Consider the following 10,186-nt stretch of genomic DNA (forward strand, 5'->3'; position numbering starts at 1 on the left):
AGGAAATCACATCTACTAAATTCAAAATTTTCTGGGGGGGGACCCCCAGACCACCCTCTTATTCAGCCCCCCCTCCAATATTTTTCACCAGCCGCCACTGGTCACGTCCATTATGAGTTATTAGTGACACGGTAAAAACACGCGAGCTTCAGTTTCTCGCGAAAATATCCCGAAAAATGTCTCGTTTGTTCCGCACAGAAGTTTGCCGTCTGGAGAGCGTGAGCGCGCATCAGGTGTGTGTGTGTGTGTGTGTGTGTGTAATCGCTGAGGGCGATTCATTCAGCCGCTGCCTTCAGGATGACATGTGTGAGTGTGTATGAGAGAGAGAGAGTGTGTGTGTGTGTATCGGGTTTAGGGTGAGCTGTCAGAAGTTTCCACTGCTGTACAATAAGGAACCGAGAGTGTATGCATATGAGTGTGTGTGTGTGTGTGTGTGTGTGTGTGTGTGTGTGTGTGTGTCATTCAGACCTGCCCTTGCTGCTCCTGGTATTCTTACGTTTCCCTGGAGAAAACACACTCACACACACACTATAATTAGTCTAGGTGGTTGTAAAGTTTACCGGGAACCTATACATTTCCTCCAGCTACATCCTGTGCCCATAATTATAGCATTTCTTTCATTTCAATTTGAAAGTAAGTGTGTGTGCTTGTTAAAAAACAGACAGAAAGATGAGCATCAAATGAATACAAAACAGCTCAAATAAATCATGCACTCTAGTGCTTGAAGGAGGAACCTGGGGCATAAAGACCAAAGTATAAGACCAGAGGATAAAATGCCTAGCAAGTGCATAGCAACACCCTCACAACCAATTAATGACTGAAAATGGTTACCATTGAAAAAAATCTAAGAATTATGTTTCCAAGGTTCAGAAATTATTATCATAGGCTAAACGCGAGTGCAACTTCGGGCAGTTGGTGGCGCTAGAGCGATTGAGTTAAAAACTCCAAAATCACAGTGGTTAAAGTTCAGACTGTCCTTATCAGTATGCCAAATTTCATAACTTTCTGTCATAGCCTTCCAGAGCGGAAGACGACCGCTACGGAAGAAGAACACTAACGGATATATGTTCCTAACATTTTAATGTGTGTGGTGTTTTTTATACGCTTTAACACACACCATGTGTAAGTTGATAAGTGGACAGCATTGCTGAGTATTTCCTCCTTAAAACTGCAGTGAACCAAAGACAGTCTCAAAAACACGGTGTGAAATCGCTGGTGTTTCTGACGTCACAAACCACCTTGTAAGTAACCAATCAGATCAACGTGTGATCGTCAACCAGTGGATCTCTGAGTGAGCGAGTGAGTGAAGGCGGGGCTCATTTGCATATTCATAGACCGCGCATACTAAATGAGGCAAGGGTGTTGAGTTACTTTCAAGAAATTTTAAGGCATGAAGACATTTTTAAAGGAAAAATCTTTTAAATAAGCCATTTTGGTGATCAAAGATGAGTTTTAAAGGAGTTTGAGAACTTTAAAATAAATACATTTTCCAAATGTCTAATTGTGTCTAAATAAATTTCTAAAGTGGACCATTGAATTAAAGTTTAACCTGAACTAAAAAAAAAAATACTTATTTATAAATCTTATTTGATGTACCCAAAGATTATCTAAACACTTACTCACTCACTCACTCACTCACTCACACACACACACACACACACACACACACACACACACACACACACACACACACACACACACAGCTTTATGACATGAAACACATCTGGAGAGCCGAGTTTCCCGCGCCTGGTGTGAGAATGACACCTAGTGCACAAAAGCAGTACTAAAGCTTAAACTGCAGGACAGGTATTGAAGATCAGAGCCAGTAGAGGGCGCAGGTGAGGTGTTATTGTTCCTGGAAGACGGATGCATCTATCTATCTATCTATCTATCTATCTATCTATCTATCTATCTATCTATCTATCTATCTATCTATCTATCTATCTATCTATCTATCTGTTTACATATACATTATATATATATATATATATATATATATATGTTTACAAATAAATACTTTTATATATATAAATATAATTATATAGTTCTTGTATTTATATGTATGATGAATATCCATCCATCTATTTGTATGTTTGTATATAAATTATATATGTGCATACAATAGTGTTCTTGTATTTATATTTATGAAGAATATCCATCTATCTATATCTATGTTTACATATGAATAAATGATAAATTCTCACACATTAAATATATATATATATATATATATTGTGTTCTTGTTATATATGACGATGGTATTCATGGCGTCAAAAGCTGATTTCCCCTCAAATCCCCTAATAAAGAATCTCTTGAGGATGCGTCAATGTTTTTCACACACACACACACACACACACACACACACACACACACACACACACAGAAATTCCCAGTCGGCCTGCTCCGCCGGGGGGAAACGCCTTCTCGCCTCGGACCCGTTCTGTTTTAATTAGCCTCCCGGTGCCGCGGGTAATTACGGTAACGAGCCGCAAATGAACCGTAATGAACCGCAAAATTCCTCTAAAAAAAAAAAAAAAGCCCTCACACAAGACGCGGCGCGAAGCCCGTGATTAATAACCGTCATTCAGGAAACGGCGGGGAAAAGAAGGGGCGCGCGAGGAGTTGACACGCATTACCCTCAGCGCTGCGCGAGACCCCGTATGTCAACCCCCTCGCGCCTCCCGCGCTTCCACAATCATTTCCCGCCAATGATCAGGAGGTGTCCGCAACGGCGCTTCCTCACCTCACACCCCCGTCAGCCACACGCAGCGCGACACACACACACACACACACACACACACACACACACCGGGAGGAGCCGTCTACCCTTCCGTCACCCATACCCGCCCCTGAGGACGGTGCGTCGTTGGCGGCGTCAATATTATTTATTATTCCCGTTAGTCTCGGTATTTAGCGCCGCAGCTGCTCACGGTGATCGTTAAATCGGACGCGTCTCGTTGTTTTGTGGCGCGTGTTTTTTCTTGTAACGGGGATTATTGAGGCGGCATCAGCGCGCGGTGATGCTCTCCGTTAAAGGATCGTGAAGCGTCGCGAGTCTAAAGGTAAAGCTCGTCCATTTTCCGTCCTCCGCCTCCCCCCAACCCCCCCTCTCTCCTCTCTCTCATCTCTCTCTCCCCCTCTCTCTCTCTCTCTGCTGACGTGCGATGGCCAAGAGAATTAATCCGTCGCCTTTAATTGCACCGTAGTGTCCAGCGGTCTCGCGCCCTTAATGACCTCTGATCCGCGCGCCGGTGCCGCAGCAGGCGGAGAGTAATTACCGTAATTGATGCTCGAGGCGACGGTAGCGGGGGTGTTGGGGGGGAGCGTTTCTCTCTCTTTCTCTTCCACATAAACACACACACACACACACACACACAGTCATTTTGACACGGTAACTTTCTTCTGCACGGCTTATTATCGCTATTGCTTTTGTTCCTCTAATTAAGAAAACAACACATTTAAAGGCAGACCTGATGGTGTTGTATATAATGCTCTAAATGATGTCATGCATATGCATAAGAAATGTACATAAATGCATACAAAGCAGTTGCTGTTTATCTGAACTGCGTTTTTACCTGAATTTGACTGAATCTCATGTGTCCTGTTTTAAAAATTGAATTTCTGTAAAAAGTGGATCCTATGGGGAATTAATCTCAAATCCACAAAAATAAAATAAGATCATATCGGATTAAAAAAAAAATATTTTTTCTAAATTTTAGTTTAGGATCTTTTTAGTTGGCTTATGATCTTTTTTTTAAATTGCTTTTAAAATTTCCATTGAGCTATTTTGTATGCGTCCTTTGGGATTTGACTACATAATTCTATATTTCCTGTCAATACATTTTTACAAAGAATGTTAAAAATATATAATAATTTTAGAAATGGGAAGAAACCATTAAAGTCAGCATGAAATGAAAGTTGCGATAGTCTTTTTTCCCTGTTGTGACGTATATCCAAGAGAAAATTATTTTCAATTTTGTCTGAGGGGAATTGATTGGATGGCGGTGGTTTGCTATTGGTGGATCTCATGTGAGTGACAGGTTGCCCCGCCCTCATCATTAGAGAAGAGATGTTGCTGGGAAGGAGGAGATATTTAGATTAAAGATTACGAGGCACATGGATAAATAACTCACAATAAATACTGCAATATTCTAAAAAAAAATGTCAATTATGACTTCATGGCTATTTTAAAGGTGCAGTGTGTAATATTCAGGAGGATCTGTTGACAGAAGTGCAATATCATATACATACTGTAACTATGTGTTCAGTGGAAAAGAGCTTACATAATGAACCGTAATGTTTTTATTAGCTTAGAATGAGGAATTTCTCTCTACACACACCGCGGGTCCGCTTACATGTTTCTACGGTGATGATGATGCACAAGTAACAATAATATTCAGATTATCATTGTTTTACTGAATAATTAAGTCGATATAATTTCTGAATTAATCTTTGAAGAAAAAAAGAGGAAATCCTATCCTTTGTGTTTTAATTTTTGACCTGACTCATTTGGTCTTTTCTTCCACGCACCCATCACCTGCAGGTGTGCGATTGCTAATTGATTAATTAATCTTTGTAAAGGAATCTCATTGTTTAACTGGCTTCTCTCTACTGTCTCAGACGACATCACTTCCTGTCGGCCAACGTAACTTCTGTTGGTTGCAATTCGCAACCTCACCACTAGACGCCGCTAAAAATTACACACTGCACCTTTAAAACATATAACAAATGTTCTGTTTACCTTCAGTTAACGAACATCTCTGTTCACCTCCACCTCTTTCCTCCACAGGACCACTGCCGTGGATGGTTGGGCGTTAGTGCGTGTTTGTTTTGCTCTGATGGCGAACATGAGCAGTAGTGTGTGCATGGAAACTCCACACGCTCATGGCCACGCCCACGGCCACACCCACAACTACAACCCCACCCCCGGACGGGACTTTCCTCTTCAGATCGACTCGTGCATGAACCCGGTGTTGGACTACAGTGCGCAGATGGAGCGTTACCGCTCGTTCGCCACCTTCTATAAGAACAGCACGGCCGCCGGCGCCACGCCGTTTCCCCAAACCGCGAAAATCGCACGAATCGCCACGCCCCTATTCCCATCAGCACGCTTATCCGCGATGCCACCCTGGCCGTGTGACAACGCCATGCTATGGGGGCGAAAGCCCGCCACGGTTAACGTAAACGGACCTCACACACATCGGACAGGCATGTCAAGGGCGGAGCAGGTGAACGTGCACATGTCCGCCAAACACATTCCACAAGACTCCGCCCTCTCGATGGGTGACAACTTCCTGTCGCCGCTGTCCGCGGAGCAGTGCCGCGGTCTCCCCGTAACGGGCGCCGAGTGCATGAACCGACTGAAGTGCCCGCCGTCGGGGCCGCCCGGGGAGGCGGATCGAGGCGGGACGTTTGGGGGGATGCCCCCTTTGGGGGGGCTGTCGTTACCGCCAGGGGTCATCGTCATGACGACGCTTCACTCCGGTGCAGGGTCATCCGGGGTTACGATGTCAGACAGCGCATTTCAGATCGCTAACGTGGCGGCGGACTGCCAGCACAGCGGCTCGTCTTGCTCCGGGTCGCCCGCGGCTCTGAACGGGAACGGTAACGGGAGTTGCAGCAGCGGGAACAGCAACGGTAGCGGAGCGGCTAAACGTAAACGCAAGCGGTGTGGCGTCTGCGCCCCCTGCAGAAGGCTCATTAACTGCGGCGTGTGCAGCTCCTGTCGGAACAGAAAGACGGGTCATCAGATTTGCAAGTTCAGAAAGTGCGAAGAACTCAAGAAGAAGCCGGGCAGCACGATGGAGGTGGGATTCTCACTCACACACACACACACACACACACACACACACACACACTCACACATATGCTGGGAGGTCTATTGAAGTGGGCTGTTTAATTGGGAATGATGTGGCGGGGGGTTTGGAGTGGAGCCCAGTCTTGGCACAAGCGGCCATAATTAACCACCGTGCATTAATGTGTGTGTGTGTGTGTGTTAGCTGATGGTTTGAGCCCTCTTATGCTGGAAAAATGCCCTTGCACTCAAGCACACACTTCATCGCTCTCACACACACACACACACACTGTCAGTATTGAGGGCTGAGAGATGAGGCAACACGTTGTAAGTTCACTGTAACAATACAAAGATGTCTTAATTTATTCACAACCCGCGAACACCAGTCACTAGAATCAAGATCAGACCATCACAAACCAGTCCAGCACCATCAGAGATCTTGTTCTGCGTGAAACCTGGTCAACATTGCAGCTTATTCTGACAATTTATGGCATGGTCATATTAATGAAATTTCACAGGCAAAAAGCTCTATTGACACCTAAAATCTGCATGTGGAAATTTTTCTTGCTCACGCAAATATGCCAATCACATGGAATCCTATTGAAATGACTGGATTTCGCCTGTGCGAACTGGGAATGGAAGTGCACCTTTAGACAGGAAGAGTTTAAAGGCTCGTTCACACTATATCAGCCGTTAATTTAGTGTTCGTTCCTCAGCACTGCACATTTGGGATGTCTCCATTTAATAACAATCAAAGTCCCCCTGTGGTGTAAATCCAACTTTTAATGTTGTTTATGTGTGTATGTGGTGTTTTCAATACACTTTAACACACACACCATGTGTAAGTTTATAAGTGGACAGAATTGCTGAGTATTTCCTCCTTAAAACAAAAGACACGCTTTGAAATCGCTGGTGTTTCTGACGTCACAAACCACCTTGTAACCAATCAGATCAACGTGTGATCGTCAACCTCACTCGTGAGTGAGTGGAGGCGGGGCTTATTTGCATATTCATAGAACCACGCATACTAAATGAGGCAAGGGTGTCGAGTTACATTCGAGATGTTTTAAAACAAGAAAATAAAAGGAAAAAACGTTTGAATATGTAATTTTAATGATCAAAGCTGAGTTTTTAGGGATCAAATTATTGACTACAGAGGGACTTTAAGGAAAACATCTCAAATGTGCAGTGCTGAGGAGGTTCTGGGAACTGTTTGAAAACATTACATTTAAGCTTTTAGCAGGTGCTTTTATCCAAAGGCACCAATGTCAACGCCATGCTCCGCTGTTTGAGCTACAGGTACGCCTAAGTAAACTAGCTGTTCAAGACAGTTGCTAGAGAGTAAACATGCAGTAAGTGATACTACAGTTGACCAGTCAAATCACAGTGCATCATTCACTGTGAATAGTCCTAGTGATGACACTGAATAAATCTGTTAGCACTAGCAGCACAGACTGTTAGTTTACGTGCTATTTGGCGTCTATTGTTCTTGAGTTGTTCGATCCTTACAAACTCTATCAAAGGCCAGTTGAATGAACATAACCACTTTGCTAAAGTTGTAAATCTTTGATGACATGTTAATGCTTTTTTGTTTCTTCATGCCTTTAAAATCTCGAATGTAACTCGACACCCTTCCCTCATTTAGTATGCGCGGTTCTATGAATATGCAAATGAGCCCCACCTCCACTCACTCAGAGATCCACTGGTTGACTATCACACGTTGATCTGATTGGTTACAAGGTCGTTTGTGACGTCAGCGATTTCAAAGCGTGTTTTTGAGACTGTCTTTGGTTCACTGCAGTTTTAAAGATTAAATACTCAGCAATGCTGTCCACTTATCAACTTAAACATGATTAAAGTGTATTAAAAACACCACATACACACATAAACAACATTAAAAGCTGGATTTACACCACAGGGGGACTTTAAAAAGTTACATCTAGTCTTAATTAGATGACTAACTTGTAAGACCAGTCTAAGCTGGCGTTTCATAATTACCCAAAATCAAATTCATAATTGGATACAAAAGCAATTCATCAAAGAGCCAACAATAATAGTGATATACACAGGGTCCTGAAACGTGGTTTGCATCCAGGTCTGTTGTGTTCGGTTTCCCAATTTAATTCTCATTTCTAAACGATCCAATAATTTGAATCATTGCTCCTCATCTTGAAGGTGACTCGCACCATTATTCACACGTGTAACACATGCTTTCAGTGATTAACTGGGTCATTATGCCAAGCTAAACCGTGTCTTCCCACAGAGAGCACCGTCAGCAGGAGCCGCTGACACCTTCCGCTGGTTCTTCTGAAGGGCTCGCCAACAAACCACACCACAACACCGGACTCAAAACCAGAAGAACTGCAACCTACGATCCCATCATACGGTTTCCGCAATCAGGGAATCACTCCGAACTCCTCGCTTTCTAGCCCTTCCCCTCAGGACTCACTGTGGCACTGGGGCATCAGGCGCACACGCCCCGTCGAGGGCTCACCTCACCTCAAACAAACACCAATGGCATAGAGAAACATAGACTTGATTCCAGTCGTATCAGGATCCGAGCTCGAAGGAACAGTTCACCTGGCTGAAATCCAACATTTAAAGGGACAGTTCACCCAAAAAGGACAGTCAGTAATTCCTCACCCTCATGCCGTTCCAAACCCGCACCTTCGTTCATCTTTCAGAACACAAATTTTAAGATTTTTTTGCTGGAATCCAATGACAGCTATTTAATTAACACTTTAAAGGGTAACTAAACCCCTGGTCAGAGCCTGACTCCACCCACTGGCAATATTTGAAAAATGCTGGAAAAGTGGGCGGAGCCCAGCGGAGGGGGGCGTGCACCTGAGACGCATCTCTTTGTATGAAACTTGCCTACGTCACCAACAACCGCTGTGTCGCGTACCACCGCAAACATCCAATAGGAAAATTCAACTGCAGTAGGCACCGTTCAACCTGAAGAGGGCAGCACTAAAACGTTTTTACACCATATATTGTAGAAATAAAACACTTTATAAACAAATGCCAAAAAAGTTACTCGAGTCAACGACTGATATTAATAAAGATCTATTCTCACAGATCATTAACTAAAAAAAGTTGGTTAAGTGTTTAGTTACTCTTTAAAGGCGGGAAAGACCTCGTAAAAACGCTTTACAAACAGAAGAAGACTGATTCGCAAGAGAAGAAAATTGTTGAATAAAGTTGCTATTTAGTTTTTTTTTGACGCACAAAAAGTATTAAAAAAAACTGTAGTCACGTGGACTAATTGAACAATGTCTTGCCTACCTTACTGGGCCTTCAAAGTAGCTATCAATGGAGCAATGGAGTTTTTTCAGCAAAAACATCTTAATTTTTGTTGCGAAGATTAACGGTCTAGACCATTAAGAACGATTAAGGCTTAACGATTGAGAAGTCTTGCGGGTTTGGAACGAAATGAGGGTGAATAATTACTGACAGGATTTTCATTGTTGGGTGAACTAACCCTTTAAGGTCCTCGCACAGTCTGAAATCTTCGTAAGCGTTTTTTCGCGTTCGTCACCTCTCAAAATGCTCGCTACGGATGCGAAATAAAAAAAAAAACCGAATTTATGTCTGATGAAAGTTTTGGAGGCAGTGTGTAAACATGATTGACACTACGAGGGTCGTATTTATTTTTTAACGTGCGAAAATTTCGGACTCGGTGTGCGACGACCTTGCCTTCGCGTCACTCGAAACACTTGCTTTCTCCTCTGGAAGACAAACGAAGCTTATTGGTAGAACAAACATTATTAAAGTAGTCGTGGACTACTGTACAATAGGCTCCGTTTAAATGAAGACGTGATGGACGGATGTAAAAAACACCTCGTTCCACTGAAGAAAGCAATGAGTAAATGAACAAAAGCCGGTTCATTTTTAAGAGTGAACGATTCCTTTAAAGCACCTTTCTGTTGCATGGGTAGAAAAGTGTTTTGTTTTTAACTAAAGACTTTAAGAAATAACTTTGTTTATTGCTGTTGTGACGCCTCACTGTCTTGATGAATAAGAGACTCTTAGGATGGCTTGTTGATTAAATGTGATCCTTTTTGAACTGTGACTTCCTGTGTGCTTTGCATTTATTTACCACTGGCGTGTTTTGTTAAATGCGTACGGCCTGATTTGGGCTAGATAACGCTGACGGAGCGGCGAGATAAGATGTCACTCGGAGAGCGTTTAAATGGCGTTTCTAATTCTGATTCTTCGAGCTCAGATGAGCAGGGAAAGATGGCGGAGGCACATCTCGGCGTTAAAGCGCTCCGCACATCACTGTACATGTCATCTCTTTATTGTTGAGCCTCTATGACGACTCCCATGTTGCTAGGCAACATGAATTACAATGACATGGAGTCCTGTGTTCTAGAATAAGGGAGGGGCTGA

At 43.2% G+C, this 10,186-nt stretch overlaps 2 protein-coding genes across 2 annotated transcripts in view; one reads left to right on the plus strand and one right to left on the minus strand.

Moving 5' to 3' along the window:
• The window catches only part of LOC120484101 (nephronectin), a 13,497-nt gene extending 9,901 nt beyond the window's left edge, over positions 1–3,596 (minus strand). Inside the window, exons 1-2 of the mRNA XM_089124196.1 lie at positions 3,576–3,596; positions 469–539 (exon numbers count right to left, since the gene is read on the minus strand). Of these exons, the coding sequence (XP_088980322.1) occupies positions 469–539; positions 3,576–3,596 (92 nt within the window). The remainder of the gene's footprint in view (positions 1–468; positions 540–3,575) is intronic.
• Positions 2,526–9,866, plus strand: LOC120484105 (CXXC-type zinc finger protein 4). The gene is made up of 3 exons (XM_039679127.2): positions 2,526–3,062; positions 4,790–5,807; positions 8,058–9,866. Exons 2-3 carry the CDS (start codon positions 4,839–4,841, stop codon positions 8,103–8,105), a joined length of 1,017 nt encoding a protein of 338 aa, XP_039535061.2. The 5' UTR covers positions 2,526–3,062; positions 4,790–4,838; the 3' UTR covers positions 8,106–9,866.
• Positions 9,867–10,186: the final 320 nt, after the last annotated feature.

Source organism: Pimephales promelas, chromosome 20, assembly GCF_988280905.1.
Source record: "Pimephales promelas chromosome 20, fPimPro1.hap1.1, whole genome shotgun sequence".
Lineage (NCBI taxonomy): Eukaryota > Metazoa > Chordata > Actinopteri > Cypriniformes > Leuciscidae > Pimephales > Pimephales promelas.